The sequence below is a fragment of the Camelus ferus genome, chromosome 13 (genome assembly GCF_009834535.1).
Source record: "Camelus ferus isolate YT-003-E chromosome 13, BCGSAC_Cfer_1.0, whole genome shotgun sequence".
In the NCBI taxonomy this organism is placed as follows: Eukaryota; Metazoa; Chordata; class Mammalia; order Artiodactyla; family Camelidae; genus Camelus; species Camelus ferus.
The window spans coordinates 5,119,504-5,141,179 of NC_045708.1; the positions used below are offsets into that span (position 1 = coordinate 5,119,504).

General features: G+C 45.0%; 1 protein-coding gene across 1 annotated transcript; it reads right to left on the reverse strand.

Annotated features, from left to right (window-relative positions):
- Window positions 1-1,833: 1,833 nt before the first annotated feature.
- On the reverse strand, window positions 1,834-6,695 carry UTS2 (urotensin 2). The gene is made up of 4 exons (XM_006194781.3): window positions 6,493-6,695; window positions 4,527-4,634; window positions 3,624-3,682; window positions 1,834-1,973 (listed from the first exon to the last, which is right to left on the reverse strand). The coding sequence occupies exons 1-4, from the start codon at window positions 6,593-6,595 to the stop codon at window positions 1,860-1,862; spliced, it is 384 nt and encodes a 127-aa protein (XP_006194843.1). The 5' UTR covers window positions 6,596-6,695; the 3' UTR covers window positions 1,834-1,859.
- Between the last annotated feature and the right edge of the window lie 14,981 nt (window positions 6,696-21,676).

Below are 21,676 nucleotides of genomic sequence, written 5' to 3' on the forward strand. Positions count from 1 at the left end.
TGAGCACACGGCCTTTCCAGCTTCCCTCCCTGGTGGTGTCCTCCCTCAGCACTGGCAGGGGGGCTTATGGGTTCTGAACATACATAGGTATTTTTTAACACTATTTTTAATGCCTAACTTATGAAATTGAGTTATGAGAGTTTCAGATTCTGTAGCGTGCACCTACAAGAGACGCTCAGAATGAAAGCGCGGAACGGGGTCCTGAAGCCAGCAGGACCGGTTCAGCGCTACACCTGCCACACCGTCGGCACTTCCTGGGACAAAACCACAGCACGGGAAGGGAGGACAGCTGAGTGTCGACTGAGGGTGGACCCCTCCAGCAGGGACTGTCCGGTGCCTGCCGTCTCCTTCAGTGTTGGCTCGCAGTCACCCACGAAGTGAGCAGTGGCACTGCCCGCATTTTATGGAGAAGGACACGGGGCTGGAGGGGGTCGAATGGCCTGGCCGAGGGCTCAGCTGTGCGGGAGCAGGGAGTGGACACGGTGACCTGACCCCAGAGCCCCGTCCATACGAGCAGTCGCCTAATGTCAGTAAAACGAGGGCGGGATTGGGACTGTACTGCGTTGGAACCCCACCTTAACCCTTTCTGCTGTCGTGTGTGGTGCCAGAGATCAAGTCGGAGACCTGGTATCAGTTTAACTTCCGCAGCGAGACATGCCGCAGCATCCTCTTAGCTCGTGTGCTGTCAACCTGTTCCCGAGATGACGCATCTGTGCTTCAAGGTTTTTTTTTTTTTGAGGGGTTAAGATAATTAGGTTTTATTATTACTTTTTTTTAGCAGAGGTGCTGAGGATGGAACCCAGGCCCTCGTGCCTGCTTAGCACACACCCTAGCACTGAGCTACACACACCCCTCCTGATTTGTTCTTGATGTCTTAGATAAGGCAAAGGAAAGATGCATCTAACCTCTGCTCTAAAGAGATTTTGGATGTCTGTTGACAAGATCAGCTCCAATCCTGTGGCTGTTTGGGGCAGATCTGACACTTCGTTCCTCCAGAGAGGCGAGGCGGAGTGCTTGGCGGCGGAGCCAAGAAGTGGAGTTGGGGCTCCTCGTTGGAAGCGCAGCTCTCCCGCGCGCGCGGTCCATGCTGGAAGCCGCGCAGAGCTCCGGGGACCTCGGGCTCCACGCTCCGCGACGGCTAAGCTGCGGTGATGCGGACATACGTGTAGAACACGTGAGCCTGTACGTGCACACGCACGCGGTTTTTAAAAATGAGCAAACCGGGCTGTTTCTCCCGTTCCACAATCTTAAATGCCACCTCAGCTTTCTTCTCTGAGATTATGAAGGTGGTTTTCTAGTATTGTGATCCTAGAGTTCACGGAACCTGAGATCAAACCAGCGTCAGCGTTAAGAGATTGAAGTTTTCAAGCTGAGGGGGAGGGGACCTGAGTGTGTGAACCTCTCCGTCAGACACTAAGGATCCAGGCTGTCCCACCCTCCTCAGGCATCTTTCACTTTAGACATTTTTCCAAGCTAAGACTACTGATTTTTTAAAAGTAGTAACTCAGATAACGTAGTTGAACTGATTTGTGCTGTAAGTATTTTAACTAAACCTTACTTGATGACTTTTTCTCCTGTGTATCTGCTTTTGTTTATTTATTAGGTTTACTTTTAAACTTTCAGGTCATTCTTTAAGGGTAAATTGATGGAAAGAAAATGTATAGATTTTCAGGATATGTTTGTAAGTAAAATAACCACTCATGATATTTGCAAAACATAGAGGATTTATTTTCCAAGTAATAATGAACAGGGTAGAGTTTGCCTAGTTTTTCGTCTATACTGCTTTCAAATCAATCATCTTTGTTTAAAATTTTCTACGGTGGTGGCTTTTGAGTTGACCAGTAGATGTTCATTTCGCTTCAGACACAGTATTTCCAGAAACATTCAGAGGGAGGTCCACGCTTCTTATGTTGTTTCCTGATTCTGGCCAGAAGGTGACCCAGTAAATCGGTAGGATCTTGTCCAGAGAAAGCCTGAAATTAAAACAATCCAAACAAACAAAAAACAAGTTATCAATGAATTGAGTCCTACATACACAAAAAAAGAACCTTAGCTGTTAAGATGTAGGACCTTTAAAAAGTGTTCACTTGCTGTTCTGCGGGATAGAACTGCAGTGAGAGCCCGGCGTGTGGGCTCTGTAAGGGCTCCTTGTGCCTGAACCACAGTCCTCCCAGGCTCTTCGCCCTCTGCCATGAATTTTCCCAAACCCTCCTTGACCTATTTCTATTCAAATAATCCATACATTTGCTGTCTCCTGTGTAAAGCAGGCTTTTTATTTGTCTTGAAATTAACTCCCTTAGGTGTGGACCCTTAGTTTTCTTTTTATTCTAGGATTTCATGAGCCAGTCCTACTAATCACCTGTATGATTTTAGTCTTTCACTGTAATCTTTCTATTCAGAAGACTATAAGCATCTGAATGATAACTTTTAATGTAGAAGCTACCCCATCCCCTTCTGGGGGTTTATCCCACGTGGGGCCTCAGGCAGTGCCTGGCATCTTCAGGATTGAGGATTTCCAGGGTATGTTTTTACAGAACTCTGAATGGGCGCTACACCAGAAAAAAAAAAAAAAAAAAAAAAAAAGATGTCTGTGGTCAAAATATTTGGGAAATGCTTGGTTAAAGTTAAGTATGTTTGTCTCATTTCCTGGAGGCTTTAAGGTGCTAACCACGTACAAAAGAATTGCCAGGGCGGGAGAGGGGCCGGAACACGTGCGGCGCTGCGGGCTGGCTAGTGAGACTGGTCCACCCAGAAGAGACTTAGGAAGCACTGACTTGGAGTTTGAGACGCTGATGATGATCATGCAGATGTTTCTTTCAGCATGTAAGGTCCTCCACTAACTCTGCACCGTTTCTCACTGTTCAGAATTGTCATTCATCACCCCTATCGCAGTCTATCCAAGATGATTGTCTTCAAAGCCTGCCCTCTCTCGCACATCCTCCGTCTGTGTTCTGACCGTGTCTTTCTTCCACTGGGCGTTACACTGCAGCGCTTGTCAGACTTTACTGTGCATACGAATCACCAGGGGAATCTTGTGAAGATGCAGATTCTCACTCAGTAGGTGCTGAGGGTAGGGGCTGAGGGGGGTCTGAGATTCTGCATTTCTCACAAGCTTCCAAGTGATGCCAGTACTGCTGGTCCGTGGACCACGAGAAGGCGAGAGATGAGACAGCATGAGGGGATGACAGACTTGAGAGCAGGGACCTTATCTATTTTTCACTCTCTCCAGCTCATTACAATAATTTATCCAAAACGGGCACTGGCTAAGTTCTTGCTGTATCTAGATTTTATATGAATCAAAATTTGGAAAAAAATAATCCTTTGAAATAATACTGACCGACCCATTATTTTAAGGTTTGATACCTACCAAGAATGCTTGTCTGGTTCACAAATTTAGGCTCCTCTAAAATCAAGGCAGAGACCAAATGAAAGCACGCGTTTTTGGCTTGTTTGTTTTATGAGGAGGAGGTAATTAGGTTCCTTCATTGATTTCTGCTTGGAGGAGGTACTGGGGATTGAACCCAGGGCCCCGTGGGTGCTGAGCATGCGCTCTACCACTTGAGCTATACCCTCCCCCTGAAATCAAGGCATAGAATGTTCACCTTTTTAAACCTAATTCTCACCATGAAACTACTTACCTTTCTCACACTTCCTCTTGGGTAAAAAATGTTGGTACTGGCATCTGGAAAACAGTATTTTGAAACCATTCATCATCAGATCTATTGCTTTCATTTTATGCTTTCCTAATTTAAAGCACACGAAATAGAATATTACTAAACCATGTCTAGCTCCTGGCTGTCCGTTTTTCGCACTGCAGTGAGGTTTACTTGAAGGAAGGTGGGCAGGCACCCTGGCGCTTTCTTGCCGATGGAATTCACAAAAGGGCACTGCATTTTCCTCAGTGAGCTAGCAAGTTCACAAGTTTATCACGAATGTTTTGTGACAGATGAACTTATTTATGTTTATTAAAAGACTCCAGTTTGTTTCTAGACTGTTCTGAGCATTTGTATGAGTGCTGGGAGGAATACATAGTAAAAGCTGATGTTTTATTGATGACTTTGTGTGCGACTGTGCTGAACATTTTGCTTGCAGTTTCTCATTGACTCTTCACATAACCCCAAGGGTGGGCATTTTTATCATTTCTGATCACTGGTTTAAGAAACTGGGGGTACAGATCAATTAAGTAGTTTGCTTAAGACTTGAGGAAAGCAGGATTTTAAATTGCACTTGTTGAAAACTGGGATAATGCCCTCCTTCCCCCCAAAATAACAGTCCATACAGAGAGAGAATATGTCAAGATGCCAAGAAGAGCAGGATGCTTGCAAGGAGCTGCTGAGAAAAAGGTTACAAGACCGCAGAGGAAGCCTGGACTCCGGGAGAGGAGTGTCAGGGAATTAATGTACTCATTTTATACAGCTGATCTTTATATTCCAACACAGGGTTTTACCTCACCCGATTGATGGGACTAGAGAGTAAATCCAGTGGTAATAAAATCAGACAGCCTGTAAACACAAGAGTCATTTTACCTGCTTTCCTAAGACCGTCTCCCGTCTCCGCACCGGACATCTCTGGCAGCGCCTGCAGAAGGGATGCTCTCTCCAGCTCATCCAAAGCTGATCTGACATCTTCGGGTGCTGCACAGGGGAGGAACAGGTATCAGTGACCCAGTTCATTCCTCACTTCCATTCTCTGTTGTCTTTGGGGGGTGGGTACCAGGGACAGAACAGAACCTCGCTGACTCCCCTCGCTGCCCGTGTGACTGCTGGCACTCACTGCCTCGAATACGAATAACAGGGTAGGGCTGAGCCACCGGAGCGGACGGGAAAGGTTTCCACTTGCAAAGTCATCCTTCCTCGTTTCTCTCTATCCCCTACTGCCTTTTGCCTTTGCTTTGAGCTATTTGGGAGATGAAACTGGAGTGAGAGGAAAAATAAAGGAGTGGTTTTCTGAAAGACAGGATTGTTTATGTTCTTCCTATAAAGAGCAAACAGGATGACATCACCTCTTCTCTTTCTGGCCTCCAAGATTTAGGTACAGTTGTTAGAAAAGAACTTTAAAATACTCTTTAAAGAGTATTTGCGATGTGAAGTTCGGTCAGCTTAGTGGCAGGTAGGATGTATGGGAAGTGGGTGAGAGGTGGGCAGAAAGTGTACGCCAGGTCTAGTGCGTGGCGGCTGGACCCCCAGAGAGCACGCGTGGCCGGTGGGGGTGGGGGGGCTGCTGTGCCGAGATCGGAGACTCTGGGGGTCCTGTCAGTCCGCGTGTTCAGGGCTGCCGCCTACTCAGAGACCCCCTTGACTGGAAAACAGTGAGCAAGCCCTTGTAAAGGCTTCAGGGCACATTCACAGTACTTCTGAAGAATATTAATGAAAATCTATAAGGTCAGGCCACATATAAATGTTTACGTCCTGAAAGATCATCTATGGAGAAACAAATAATTGGGGGGAAATTCAGGCAAAAACGCAAAGGTAAGCTGCCACCTGTTAAGAATTTGAGATGCTACACACATCTAAGTTTTAAAAAAATACTAATGATCTGTAAATTTTTGAAGATGACAGTAATGTCTGAATAGTCGTTCCTGGTTTCATCTTATGCTTTTCACTGTTATTTTTTTAAATAGCAGCGATTCAATAAAGTTAATGCCCGTTTTCGACCAATAAGGTGACCAGCACATACGAGCTCAGGGAGTCTTGAACCTGACTGTCAGCACGTGAATGACTAAAGTGCTTGACCGCTACCAGAAAGCTGCTTGGGAGGAATGTTAGAGCCTAGAAATTAGAAAATCAGTGGCTTAGGAGAGTGGTTTTTTCTTTACATAAAAAAAAAATTGCCTGAAAGTACCCAAAAATTAAAGACAAGATAAAATCCAGTAGAAATGTGCATGAACCCAATATTCAAGCCTTAACCTTTTATTTCTTAAACTACATTAAGAGCTAACAGCACAGTAAGTATCTGCTTGATGGATACACTTTTTAAAATTCAACTTAGACTTGAGCTGAATGGCAAATGTCCTTGGAAATCTGTGCTCCAGCTGATCACTTTCTGATTTTTTTAATAAACATTTTTGTTTCCTATAACACATGTCAGATGATTACTCTTTAACTTAATAGAAAATAAAAATATTTTAAATCTATAATGGGAACAGCCAAATTCTACATTCGACCGGTTCATTTAAAATAAAAACTAAATGCAATGATGTTTCAAATTTAATGTCATTTTCAAAATTGAAAAGAGCTGACCAAAATGACTTAGAATTATAGAAGTGCCATTAAATAAACAATGCTACTTTACATTCGAGAAAGGAAAGAAAAATTGCATGCATGACTGGCTCTGAGATGTGCTGTGAGGATCCCCTCGCGTTCTTTTCACAGCCAGGACTATTAATTAACAAGCCTCCTTTAAGAAAGAATTTTCATTTTTATCTCTAGCATTGCATTTAAGACCCTCGAAGACTCTTTCAAGACTAACAATAAGAGGAAAAAATCATCTCACCTGAGAGCTGCAGGGACTCTTCCATGGAGTCAAGGACAGGAAGAGAGAAGAGAGGGCTGAGGCATCCTATGAAGAGCAAACAGCAGGAGGCCAGCTTATACATGGCTGGCAAGAGACGGAAGTCTTCCTTGGCTTCTGTCTGTCGGAACTTGCAACTTTCTCCCTCTCGTTCTGTGATCAGCGATTATATATATTATCCTATGACCTCATCTCATCCCCTACCAAAAATAAAAAAATACATTCATTGGCTATCACTTTGCATTGCAGATCACTTTGCATTGATGTAATTTTTCAAAGTAGCAACTCATAGGTAATAAATTTACTGTCTTATTGCCTAGTGTACAAAATAGGCGTTGTATAAAGAGAGAACAGTTACGTTGATAAATCTGGCAAGAAGGAGTAACTGAGAGCAATAAATCATGAGTTAAAGGATCAGACACGAGTTGAAGTGGCCGAGGCAGACGGGAATTTATGAGCCCCACCTAACAGAGGTGTCGTGGCTTCCTTTTTTCAATCTTTTGTGAGTGAATAGGTGAATCATCACGCTGTCTGTGGGGCTGCCATGCTCAAAGAATGACAGTGTGTGGATCAAAACTTAAAACCAGTTGTTTACTTTCTTAAAAGTGAAGAAAAGTTAAATGCACAGCAAACATTCAGGCTCAAGGCAAGTTCTGTGCATACACTTGGCCTCGTATAAAACTATGAGCACGGGGTCTTCAGAGACAGGAGACAGCTTTCCTTAAAGTCGGATATTACTCTTCAAGGAAGGACAAAGAACAAGCCCAAAAACCTCGCCAGTAAGCATTTCCAGAATTTCACTGCTCTGCCCCACCCCGACTCTGCCCAGCTGGTCCCAGCCCGGATCTCTGCAGCGGACTCCTTGTCCTCAAGGCTGGGTTCTACCAATCAGTCTGATCTCAAAAATGAGCACAGAGATGTTACAAGCACATGCAGTAGGTCATATCAGCTCTTTGCTGAAAACCCTGTGTTGATCTGAACATAAAAGTTAAAACTAAAGAATTACTGAAAAAAATGAACACCTTCATAACTTGCAGGTAGGCGAATATTTCGTAGACACAACACCAATTGAAAAAAAAAGGATAAATCAGACTTCATTGAAATTAGAAACACCTGCTCTTTGAAAGATGCTGTTAAGAAAATGAAAACGCCAGCCACGACTGTGAGAAAATACATACAAAACCTGCGTCAGACAAAAGGCTTCCCCAAGACACGTGTGAAGAACCCCAACTCAGTAAGCCAACAACTCAATTAAAAGAATGAGCAAAAGGCTCAAGCAAATTCTTCACATGAGAAGGTATACGAGCAGCTAATAAGGACGTGAAAAAATACTCCACATCATTGTTCATCAGAGAAATGCAAATTAAAATCACAATGAGGTGAAACTACCTACCACATCGGCTGCAGTCGGAAAGACCGACAATTACAAGTGTTGACAAAGGTGCACAACACCTCAGCCGCGCAGAAGAGGGGCGGGAATGTAAAATGGTACAACCTTTCTAGAAAACAGCTTGAAACTTTCTTGTAAAATTAAACATACAGTAAATTATGCAACCCCAAAAGCCCTCTCCCTGGTACATACCCAGGCGAAATGAAAATATACATCCAACAAACACTTGTACCTGAATGTCTGTTGCTGTAAATAACTGTAAATAACCCCTATGTCCATCAACAGGTGACTGGATAAATAAGCTGTGCTACATCATGCAATGGAATTCTACTCAGCAAAGCAAAGGAAAACTGATACACAGTGCGAACAGATCTCAAAACCTTGACACTGTTTCAAGCAAGCCAGACCCAGAAAAGCACATGTCAAAAAGCAGGTTGATGGGAGATGGATGGTTGATTGCAGGAAGACAAGGGAACTTTTGGAGAAAATGAAAATGTTCTATATCTTGATCAAGGCAGTGGTTACATGGATATATACGTTGGTCAAAACTCATCAAATCACACTTAAAGTGAGTGTGTTTTATCTTATGTAAATGACGCCTACGTAAAGTTGATGGTTATCAAAACTACACTGGCTCCTGATTTCAATTCTCACTTCTTCCCGTGCTGATCTCCCCTGACAACTCCACTCCTTCTGCTTCTGTACCACCCCCTGAACACATCCCTGCCTTGGGGCATTTGCAGTGCCCGGGATGCCCTTTCCCCAGATGGGTGCCTGGCTCTCTTCCTCACCTCCTTCAAGTGTTTGCTAATGTATCACCTCCTACATGAGGCATCCCCCAACTCTGCTATTTAAAAGTTACAACCTACCCACCCGCAGCATTACTCATCACTCCTGCCTTGCTCTGTTTTTCCACAGCACTGAGCTCCTGCTGGCACATTACATATTTTATGTGGTTATTATACATAGTAGGCACTCAGTAAATATTTGTCCAATCAGTGAATGAGGCACCAACCACGTGTCAGGATTTGATTAGGGTAAAGAGTGATGAACAAAAAGAGAAGAAGTTTCTATGCTTGTGACCTTCCCTAACTGAAGGAGACAGACAGCGCAATAAACATATACTGTGATAACATTTTATTGCCATGAAGTGGAACAGAACACAGGGCGGTGGGTGGTTGGGGACAGTTACTTCAGTCAGGGGATGCGGGAGGCACCTAGGAAGCAGACATTTGAGCAGAGACCCTCAAGAATGTGGGAGCGGTAAGTTTGGAGGATGCTACAGAGGAGGGGTGATCAGACAAGCAGGAAGAGCACTCAAAGAGGAGTCCCAGCACTGGCAGAGGGGAGGGGTGGGTGTGCTGCTGATAGGCTAGGAAACTGTCCAGCGTGGACCCCTGGGAAGGGCAGCACAGGGGTCACTGGTGCCTCGACCGGGAAATGACAAGGCAGGTTCATATATGTGTCTGGTGGGGTGGAAGGTGATCTTCTTACTTCAAGCTCGTCTATGCATTCCACAGACACTTAGCCCCTACCACGTGCCAGCACTGCCAGGTGGGGACACAGGCCTGGACCAAAAGGAAAGAGAATGGCCCTCAAGATCTTGACAGCTGGGATGGGGCCAACAGAAATCACCTAGACCCAGCTTAAGAAAATAAAGTGTTTTGGAAAGATAGGGGATAGCTTCCAAGATCTGAGACTGTGCAGTCATGGGAACCAGAACCCCACAGGGGTTCTGCTGGAAAAAAAAGAAAGCAAGCTGGGCCTTTGCTGAACTCCCTTGGAGGAGAGTATGCAGGGCAGCTATTTACAAAAGAGAGGATAGTGGCCTTAACAGACATCCCAAATCGATGTACATTATGGCAAGTGCCAAAATATATTTCTGCCCATTAAACTTGCTTTCAGAAATATACCCTAGAAATAATACAACAGAAGCAAAAAATTACCAGAAGGCATCCTCTGAAGCCTTATCGAGAGTGGGAAAGACATTAAATCAAAGGATGCAAAGTCAAGTGCATATAGGAACCAAGAGATGAGGATGTCAATGAGTGAGGCAGGCTTGGTGAATCACAATAGGGAGTGGTGGGGCCTGCAGCAAAGTGGAAAACACATTCTGTCTCTGAAGGAGGTCTACAGCTACTAAGCTGCCAAGCTTAATGTTATAAATCTGAATTTTAAGGATTAACCATGAGTTCCCTTGGCAACTAATTCAAACTAAGAACGACAACAACAACAACCAAGTCCCGTGCTTACACTGCGTGTTTCCGGTTAAACACCTCCACAGCATAACTCAACCTACATGTGCCCAATTCTGGCCCAAATGCCCAACATAAGCGATTGAGTTAGATTATAGAGGTTATCAACATGTCATTTTAGTCATCATAAAAATAGTAACTAAATGGTTATAGAAACTTGGGCAATAGAATAATGTTAAAGAATTAGAATATAATGTGATTGAGACTACGTAAAAAGGTTGAGCCTGGACAAGAACTGTTACGTAATACAAAATTGAAAGTAGTTGTGTTAATGTAAAGGATTTGTCTTCTTTTCTTAGAATGCTTTTAAGGACTTTTTCCTTAAAAATTTGCAAGTGTATGTAAAAATATATGTGTAAAGGTATACACATTATAGTTAATATATACGTATTATGTGTGTGTGTGCGTGCATGCTTGTGTATGTATGTGGAAGCACCCAGGAAGTAAAGTCCTGCTGAGAGGTGGGGAAGCAGGCAGGCTGAGATTCGGGGGTTGTGGGTGCCCCTTGAAGACTTCCAGGGAGGCGGGGTGAAGTCCAGACTGCTCCTGTCCCCTGGGGAAGAGGCTGTCCGCCAAGCTTTGTCATTCTCTGGTGACTCAGGGGTACTTCTGACCGTTATTAGTAATGATTTTACAGCATGGCCTAATTAAGTTACTACGAAAGCTTTAAGCTTAAAAGAAAATTAGCTTCTTTCCTTCAACAGGCTGTCAATGCCAATGTCACCTTGTCCCAGAAATGTCCTGAGCACGTCATTCAGTCCTAATGGTCCTTGTGTTCAGTACTACAACTTCAAGTTTATGAGCACATGTGAATGATGACCGCCTTTCATAAGCAGAGAAATTCCTTTAATTTGTTGCAAAGTGCCTTTTTTAACCAAGGGGGTGTTTCTGTGTGTGTCACATAGAAGCAAATAGTTAACAAGACAAATTTTGGGTGACGTGCCCACGGAGCAGCAGCGTCTACTGGGTAAGTACAAAAGTCACAAAGCTCTTTTTAGGCTTTGTTTGTTGTTGTTGTTGTTGTTGTTTGGGCTTCATTTTGAAACTGATCAAAGTTCACCTTCTCTGCCGCCATCTTTACCCTTTTATAGTGCGGTCATAACTTTTGAATATAGTATTGATATTGATTGTCACCAGTTGTCAGGGCTCCATGAGGAGAAATTGATGGGAAGTGACTTTGCCAAGTGTTTAAAGCCTGTTCAGTACTTTCTTGGTGATGACCGATTCTCATAATTCAGGATGAGCCGTCAAGAATGTGTTCGTGCCCTTCAAACACTGTAACATCAGGCCATTTTTTAGGCAGTTCCCTGCTCTGTGGACATTTAGAATCTCTGAAACCAGCACAGCTCACATTCAGCTGGTGTTGAGGCTGTTTCAGATGCCATAGGGGTCCTCTCTTATTTCTATTCATGTAAAAGTCATAGGTTATAGGCTCTCAGGTGTAGATTTAACTTACAGTAATGTAAAATTTAGCCTTATCTATATTAGTTACAGGTTTAATTTGTATTAATTTATAGCTCAGGTAACCATTCCATACAAATGGTTACTGAATGCCTCCCTTGCCCGTTGCACTACAGCAATAAGCTGTGGGAATCAAAGGCTTCCTGGGAGAGCTTTGCAGGAGAGGTGAACAAGGAACAGATGAGGGAACAGCCTGAACCAAGGCCTAGAGGACATGCCCAGCAAGTTTGCAAAAGGCTGGACACAGCTGGCTGACACTAGAGAGATTAGAGGGACTGGACCACATCACTAAGCCAAGGAACTTGGATTGTCCTTTAATAGCCATGAGGAGACAATGAAGGGTTTAAACAAGGGAGTCACGTCATGCACTTCGTCATTCAACAGTATTTATTGAGCCCCTGGTACTGGTCAAGATCCTGATGATACAACTGTAAACAAACAGAGCTTCAGACTTTACGTTTAATGCGTCAGATGGTGCGGAGTCCCGTGAAGAAGTAAGTGGCCTAGAAGGGTGAGGGGTTGGAGGCACTATTCTATGTAGGGGGTCAGCATAAAAGGAAATGGGGAGCATGCCATGTGGCCCACTGAGGAAAAGAGCAATCCTGGCAGTGGGGAAAGCGAGTGCAAAGGCAAGGCCCTGGGGTAGGACTGGGCTATGCCTCTTTGAGCAACACCCAGGAGGGCAGCGTGGCTCGAGCAGAGTGACCAAGGGGGAGAAAGTAGGAGTCGAACACAGAACGATGGTACAGGGACAGACCTAGGTTCTGCAGTTTAAGCGAGTAGGATAGGAAGCCCACTTGGAGCGAAGGGATGGCACAATGTGAATTAGGTTTCAAAAGCCTCACTCTGGCCGCTGTGTGGGGAGGAGACTGCAAGGGGGACAGGGTGAAAGCAAAGAGACCACCCTCTGGGGACAGGAGGCAGGAACTAGGGGCGGTGAGAAGGGACAGATTCTGCAACTATTTTGAAGGAAGAGCCAGCAGGAGTTGCCAGTGAATTGGGAGTGAGAGAAAGATATGCATCGAGGATGACCCTGGAGAACCTGGAAGGGTGGCGTTACCTGCAACTAAAATGCAAGCGGTTGTGGGTAGAGCAGGTCTGCAGGGGGTGTCAGGAGTGGTTTGGGCATGTTTGTTTTGGGGTGCCTGTGAGACACCCAGGGGACAAGTCAAGAGGGCAGCTGGAGACATGCAGGGACCAGGAGGAAGACCTGGGCTGCAGCTACAGCTTGGGAGGCATCAGATGGTATCTAAGGGCAGGTGACTACATGAATCACCAAGGAAGTAAAAGTAGAGTCCAAACACCATCACATCCTAAGGTATGGGGTTTAGGACCTCAACACATAACTGTGGGGGACACAATTCAGCCCATAACAAGTGGGGAGAGAAACCCCACTTCTTGGTGGAGGAACTGTTGCGATTCGCCCTCTTACCCAATTGGCCTCCATCCACTTGCCCAACGTAGCAAGAAGTCTGCCTCCTGGGCCTCTTCTCAGCCCAGAGTAGACAGGAAGTCAGCCCTGGGGCTGGTTTGGAAGTATTGCCGTTCCACACCTCCGGGGGGACTTCAGATCAGCACGGAGCAACCAAACAAAATCAGGAAGCCAGAGGCTTATGGCCCTCAGGAGAAAGTCCTTTCCACAACCCCTTGCAAAGGAGGCTCCCGCCCTCTCCTAAGCTGCTTTCACCCCAGCTTTCAGGATCGCCTCCCACAGCGCCAGCCACTCGGGACTGGCCCCTGGCTGGACACCTGTCCTTGCCTCTGTAGTTTCTTCTTTGCTCAAGATGCTCTTTGCCTTGTAGAAATCAACCTCATCCCTAAGACCCAGCCTGAAGGCACCCCCGTGCTTGATCCCTCCTCAGGGAGCCCATGGGAAGGAGACTTACTGAGTGGTGCACCTGCCTGTGTCCTCCACTGCTGTGGACTGAGTGCTTGTGTTCCCCCAGATTCATATGTTGAAGCCCTAACCCCCAAGGGCATGGTGCTGGGAGGTGGGTTACCTCCTTTGCGGGAGGTAGTTAAGTCATGAGGGTGGAGCCCTCCTGAATGCAATCAGTGCCCTCATAGGAAGAAACATGAAACAGAGCATGTCTCTCTTCACCGTGTAGGACACAGTGAGAAGGCGGCCACCTGCAAACTAGGAGGAGGGTCCCACACCCGAACCTGACCGTGCTGGCACCCTGATCGTAGACTTCCAGCCTCCAGAACTGTGAGAACTGAGCACCTGTTGTTTAAACAGCCCTGTCCAGGGTACTCTAGACATTCATGGAAGGCAGTGGCCAACCACACCAGGCACCCTGCCAGAGTTTTCACATGTCATCCCATCCAATCCCACAAATTACTTTTCATTCCCGAGGGCTGAACACAGTACCAGGCACAGAACTGGGGCTCTGTCAAAGATGATTAGATTAAGTTCAAAACACATTATCAATTCCTGTTGGGGAAAAAAAGGGAGACCCTCAAAAGATGAATAACATTACACAATTAGATGTTGGTTGATTAGAGGAAAGATGTATTACACCCAACTCAGAAAAAAATTTAAAAAATATTTAGAAGAGAAATTAGCACAATATAACCCAACTGTTCAAAATTTCACTTCATCCCAGCACAATGGCTTCTACAACCTGAAAACAAGTGCATAGTTCTGCCAGTAAGTCTCCCAGGAGAAGTCTTCCCTGTGTACTTCCGTGCTCCAGCAAGTCTTTTAGCAAAGGCACCTTCCGGATTGAGCATCTTCTAAAGTGTACCATCTCTACTTTGACAGCAGTATGTTAATACCCTCCATTGATTTACTGCAAATGGGGCGCTGGCTCTCCCTCGTGGACACACATTCTATCAGGCTGGTGGATGAAGCCCCAACTAGTTACAGGAGATTATCTTGAGCTTTTTAGTTATAATTTCCCTTCAGACTCAGAGGAGGCAATTTTCACGTCCTTCCACCCTTCCACCGGCATCTGTTAAGGCAGCATGTGAGTGCCTGGCCCCATCATTTGGGTAGTTTGGACATTGCTCTGAGTGAGGGGTCTGGGTGAGTGGGGCAGTGAGGGACCAGCCAGCCCAGCAGCGTCCACAAGCTTGTGTCCCCCAGTGAGAGCCGGCCAGCCCACGCGTCTGCGGACAGCCGAGGGCGGCTCAGCACTTTCTCTGTAAGTGGAATAGTGATAATGACGCCAAGGCTTACGCAGGTGTCCCGGGCTCTGTGGACTGTGGGCAGCACGTGCCCAAGTCTCCAGGAGGGAGGTACAGAGCGACGGTGACAGCCCTGCTTTTCGGATGTTGGAAGTGAGGCTGCCCAAGTCCCCACGGCTGGTCAGCCTGGGTCTGGCTGGGCTGTTCCATTTTGTTTGACATCCCTTGAATGTCTCATCCTTGACATTGTTGGAGAGGGGGTGGTATGTGGCCAATCCCTTCCAAGGAGAACTCTGGATGTTCAGGGCTCCCCTCCACTGCAGGCGGCCCGAGAAGACTGGCTTTGTGGGACTGGACCAGTGTGGCTCGCCCACCCTTTCCCTCAAACGGGGATGACTGCGTGAGAAAATGGCTACATTCCGAGTGATAAGAGCACTATTCAACGGGCCCAGATTGTTTATAAAGCACTTTGAGAAACAAGTCCACACGTTTGCCTCGAAGGTGCTGCATTTCTGTGGGGCCCCATGGGCAGCGCGACTGGCTGGCTGAGGTTTCCCTTTCAGGTATCATTGTTCTAGCAGAGATGCCCATCTCCCTCCTTGTGACCTAGAAAACTATTTCTCAAAGAAGGATGAGCTGCCAAAGTAATGATGCTCTGGGTCTGGATTCCATCCACCAGGGGATGCGTCACGCCCGTGGGTGATGGCGGGAGAGGAAGGGTGACGGGCAAATATGCCCTCTATTTATTGATTTGATTCATCCAATTACACAGGAAGCTCATTTAGAAGAAGTTCAAGGGAATGACTCAAATGTCACCTGAATGATGCCCAAAGGGCTTCGGCCAGCATTTTGGTCATATTTCTGATATGAGAGGAGACTTTCAGCTAGAGAATGTTAATTGTGACTGAGAGCTGGGGGTGAAGTTAAGTGGAAATGTAAAGTTTAGAAACAGTGGTGCCACAGGTGACAGATGGGTCTACGTGGAGAATTGGTGCTGAGAGGGACTGAGCCAACTGGGCGATTTTATTTAATGGCTACTATTTCTGCTTTCCATCTTTAACTCTATCTGTAACGGAAGACAGGCTACACCCTTGATATTTTCACTGTATTTCAAATCTAATCATCAAAACCGAATTCTCCATGTGCATCAGAGCCCCTGATTCGCAGAGGTACCAGCCTTTTCAGGAGAGAAAACGCTCCTGTTCCCTGGAACATTCACTAGGTTTTATTTCCAAAGGTCTCCTGAAGTTTCCCGGAGGCCTGTCCTAAGATCAGAATTCAGTTTACCTGAGTCCTCCTGTGTAAAGACAGCAGGACAGGATCTCTCCTCAAGTTTTATGAAACACAGTATATCAAACGATTGTTTCTGTTCTAATCATTTAATTTTTATTACTTCTTTATTGTCAGTGTCTTCTTGCCAACAACCAAGAACACACCTGCAGCCAGAAGACGTTGGGGTTTTGATTCATTTCACAGAACCCTACACCATGAGAACCCTGGGGAACTGGAAAGGACTTTAAGGATTTGAGTTGGGTGACAGAGGTGGAGGGGTGTCCAAGGAAGCAGGGCTTTGCTCTGGATTGGATGCTGTCAGGAAGCAGGGATCACTCAGTGCTTGGCTGTCTCACTCATTCTTATCCAGAAGATCAGAAGAGCCATGGGAGGTTAAACCCATAACTGGGAAAAAAAGAAAAACCAGCTGTCTATCATATTAACCAGGATAGGAGATGCTGGATCATTTTTGCGGTTTGAACAATGTTCTTGCTTTTGTCTGAGCAGACGTGACTTCCAGGTGCTCTGGTTTTTGTGTTGGTCCAGCATAGACACAGGATGCCCTCACCTGATTGTGTTCCGTGAAATCATCGACGTTCAGCAGAACCCCAAGGCCCAGCTGTGAGCGCCAGGCCAGCCCCACTGTCACCACCTGCTTTCCCCTTGCCATTCATCCATGGACTCATTTCTCAAACATATAATACGGTCTGCTGTCTCTGTGACAGAGACACAGTGATTAACAGGCAGGAACTCACTTTATCAAATGCTGCCTTAGGACCCTCCCTCACCCCCCATGCCCCTCACCCGGCTATAGCTCTTCTCCACCGCCCTCTGACACGCTGTAGGTTCATTTACCTGTAGTTTACTTGGTGTCTGTAAGCTCCATAAGGGCTGCCAGGGCTCTCTGTTTTGTCCATCGCTGTATCCTCATTGCCTGGAACACAGTAGGTGCTCGGTAAACATTTGTTGACAATGTTGACCATTGGTTAAATAACATGTCTGTATGATAAATACATACCTGGCCAAATCACACCTGGCTTTTTCTAGTAGAATGTTCCAAAGTCCTAATCCCTGGAGCCAGTCTTCAAAAGACTATTAGTATTTCAATCCACTCACCCACCACCCATCCAGCCAGCCACACATCTAAACACATACCCACTCTTCATCTATCCATCCATCCATCATCCATCCACCCATCACCCATCCATCCACGTATCTATCCATCTGTCCACTCACCTACTCATCCAACACTCCAACCAAATACTATCCTTCATTCATCCACCATCCATCCACCATCCATCCATCCACTCACCCAGTCAACAATCCATCTATCCACCCACCCACCATCCATTCATTCATTTACCCACCCACTTTCCACCCACCCATGCACCAATCCACTCACCCATCCATCCACCTACCCATCCATCCATCCACCATCCATTCATCCATCAGTTCCCCCATCCATCTGTGAAAATAAGAGAAATCTCATTTAAGATGGAGTCAGGAAGTCTTGAATGGGGAGCTCTCACAGAGTTACACACGTGGCAAACTACATAACTAGCAGGAAAAGGAAGATGAGAATTATTTTGACAAAGAAGGACATTTTTTCACATAAGAATTTCATCTGCTTTTAAGCAAAGGAAGGGAGATCTCTCCCTGCTCCAGCCCGACTGTAGCAAGTGAGAAACTGCCACAACCTCGAACTGTTGTTTATCACCAATGAATTTTTGTTCAAAGCAACCCTCCACTATTTCCCCTTAGAACCTAATAAAAGCTAATCTTCCCTTTGTCTCTCTGGACTGGCCTATGGCTCACCATAGCTTGTTTGTCCGAGTTGTAATTCCCCCGCTATTCCCGAATTAACTCAACTCTATTTCTATAAATCGTCAATTATTTTACTTAAGGTTGACACATCCACCCATCCATCCATTCACTGGCAACTTTTCTGGATTTGCACATCACTCTTATTCAGAAAGTGAACATCTTTGGAAAGTTTCCCAAAGCTAAGTTTTCCTTTCTTGTTTCTTCTTTGTCCGTGTGTCCGCAGCCTTGGCGGTCCGTGTGTCCATAGAGCCGCTTTGTCAGCCTAACATCTGGGTTGGGCAGGTGGGTCTGGGAAGCAGACACGGATGGCCCGACACTGGATTTCACTCAGGCCTTCGCTAAGTACAAGGTCCTGCCACCCTGGAGGCGCAGGAGAAGGCCCGGCATAGGGTGACCTTGGGGACAGAGCGGGTAGGAGCGACTTGGAGCCTGCATGGGCGCCACCTCCTGGCCACCCGCCACCGCGGGTTTTCCTCGGTGACAGTAAGGGCGGGGCCTGTGGTGGGCGAGTCCAGGGGGCCTGTCGAGGCGGCTGGGCGTGGCAGAGCCTGGCGAGGCGCAGCCCAGTCTAGGTGACATTGGGAGTGGTGGGGAGCAGAGAGCAGAAACGGGGTGGGGCCAAGGCTAGGCTGGGTCGATTAGTAGTGGTGTGGCGTGGCGAGAGGGCGTGGCCTGTGTGGAAGAGGCGGGGCCAAAGCAGGGACAATGGGCTGGTTAGGGGCGTGGTCTTGGTGGGCGGGGTGGAGCTAGGCATGCCTAGACCAGGCAGGACAAAGCCTCCCCGGACTGTGCCGGCGGAGCCTGACCTGTGGGATGGGGAAGTCAGGCGTCGTGGCCAGGCAAGGAGGGGCTAGTCTGGCCAGAGCTCCGGGGCGATGTAGGGGGGGGGGGGTTGAAGCCCCTGACTGATGGGGCTGGGCTGGCCCCTGTTTCTTGCTCCATCCCTGAGATCAAGGGATCTAGTCTCTCTACCCATGAGGAGTCACCTGCACCGCATGTGTTCCCAGGTATAAGCTATCCCAGGTACACAGGTGCAAGTTCTCCCCCCACCCACCCCGCTCCACCCCGCGCAGGTCTGACAGGAAGTGCTTGCTCACATCGAGTCTCCTGGACCTTCCCTTTCCTGCCACTACTATCACTCACTCCAGACCCATCTCGGCCAAAGGAACAGATGATGATTTGCCCCAAGTGACGCAAATGACTAATATTTACCAAATTGGAGCAAAGTATTTTTCCATTCCTTTCCAACTCAGACGGGGACGCTCAAGATAGTTTCAGGCTAGTATTAAATTTAAATAAATGTAACAGAAATTATTTTCAATGTTAATTCATAGGATGCAGACCCACGCTGGCTCAGTCAATGCTAGGATCAGATCTTGGGCTGCGAAATGACCTGCCGTATACCAGAATACCCAAAACAAAAGAAATGGGTTCTAATAGGATTTCCTTACATCAGATTTTAAGCAAAAGTTTAAATACACTTTTTAAAAGGAATTAAATCAATATTATTTAGGAAACTAATTCTGAAGCCCATTTCTGCATTTTATAATAGAAGGTAAGAATTGTCATAATTGTACTCTATGGCTCCTATAATCAAAGGTAAACAAAAATGGATCAATTCAAGTCAGAATTACAGGGGGGTGTACTTTTACCTTATTAAAGAATTTTTATTGATATTTAGTTGTATTTTTGCACCTAATTAAGATTTTTTGAGTCACCACATGGGAACAAAAATTCTTTTTGATAAATTGCTAAAGAAAACTGTATGGTTTTACTTTTTGGTAAAGGGCATTGTTATAACATAACTTAAACATATACGGTACTTAAAAAAATTCCCGTTTACAGAAATATTTGTTCTTAACGTTCTATGCCATTCAATGGACTTATGTCTTCACTCACAGTTGGACACAGCTGCAGGCCAATTAATGGTCATCCCTGCTGGGAAGCCTTATATACACAATGCTCCCCCGAATAAATGTACATCCATCTAATCTACAACTTCCAGAACAAAATGACGATCTACCAACAGTGTGGCATTCAAAGAAAAAACTGAAATATGCTTTGATGTGATTGTCATCGCCTGCTGAAGATGGAGTTGTCTGACAATATGGAAATCTTATTTCTGCACATGACCTCCGTTTTACTCTTTATATTTTTATTTCAGGCACAGGGAATGAATGTAGGGATTTCAGTAGGCCTCCTGGAATAAACCAAAAATAGGGAGAATAATCCAAAGATGGGAGCATTCTGGAGGAAGAAATTGGTTATGCATGTAATATGGGAAGCCTAATGTCACTTACTGAGCTCACCAATATTTTTCTTCGGAAGGGAAATTCTTCCTGCTTAAAAAAATATCCATTGAGAGTTGTTGGCTATGTTATTATTTTAGTAACACGATACAGCATGTTCATTTCTCTTTTTATTCTATTTTATCAGAATAAAGCAGCAACCAAAGCAAAATTCCTCTCGTGTCCTCGTTGATTTAGAACTTTTATTTTGCAATCTTACCATTTTTGAACTGGACTGATAGTTCAGATTGGACTCAGATGAATGTGGATTTCTTTATTTGAACCTTTTTTCATTTATCTGATTTGAAATTAACATGCAGTGAAATGTACACTTTTGCTAAATTGAGCTTTGACAAGTCGATAGCTGTATAGCCACCACCACAATCAAGATCCAGAATAGTTCAATCCTCATCCCCCCAAATTCCTTCATGCTGAACCTTTGTGTCAGTGCTTCTCCCCACCCACATTCTTGACATCGTTTCTCCATCCCTAAAATTTGCCTTTGCCTGAGTATCATATAAAACGAATTATATAGTACATAACCTTTTGAGCCTGGCTTCTTTCATTCAGCATAATGCACTTGAGAGTCATTTGAATTAATATTTCAGTTCTTGTTTTTACTTTGTAGCGTTCCATTTCCTGGTGTGCCAAAATTCGTTTATTCATGCACCATTTGAAGGGCAATCTCTGGCAATTATGAGTAATACCACTATAAATGCCAACCTACAGATTTTCTGTCAGTCTAAATTTTGGTTTTTTTAACTTGGGAGTAGGATTATATTTTTGGTGCTATTAGAAATGGCACTGTCTATGTAATTCCTATTTCTAATTGTCCACTGCTAGTATATCAAAATGAATTTGCTTTTTTTTTATACTGCTTCATATTCTGTGACCTGACCAAATTTACTTGTGAGTTCTGAGAACTCTCTTGTAGATAACTTCTAAGCACTGCTCTCGCTGGAATCCACAAATTTTGATATGTTATGTATTTTTTTCATTCAGTTGAAAATGTTTTCAGATTTTCCTTGTGAATTTTTCTTGGACTCATACATTATTTAGAAGTATATTTTTTATTTCAAAATATTTTTTGGTATTTTCCAGGTATCTTTCTATAATTAATTACTAATTTAATTTCATTATGTGCAGAAATGTACTTTGCATAATTTTAATTATTTTAAGCTTGTTAATGTCTGTTTAATGACCCAAAATATGGTCTATTTTGATTAATGTTCCATGTGCATTTGGAAAGAATATGCATTCTATTGTTTTGGGGTGGAATATTTTATAAATCTCAGTTAGACCAAGTTGATTGATAGTGTTCAAGCTTTGTAGATTTTACTGATTTTATGCATTTTTCTGTTATTGATTATTGAGGGAGGAGTGTTGAAACCTCCAGGAATAATTGTGAATTTGTCCTTTTACTTCTATCATGTTTTGCCTCATGTATTTTGAAGCTCTTTTGCTGTGCATGTACATTGAGGAATGGGGTGTCTTCTTGGTAAATTGACCCTTTTATTATTATGCAATGTCCTTTTTCATCTTTGGTT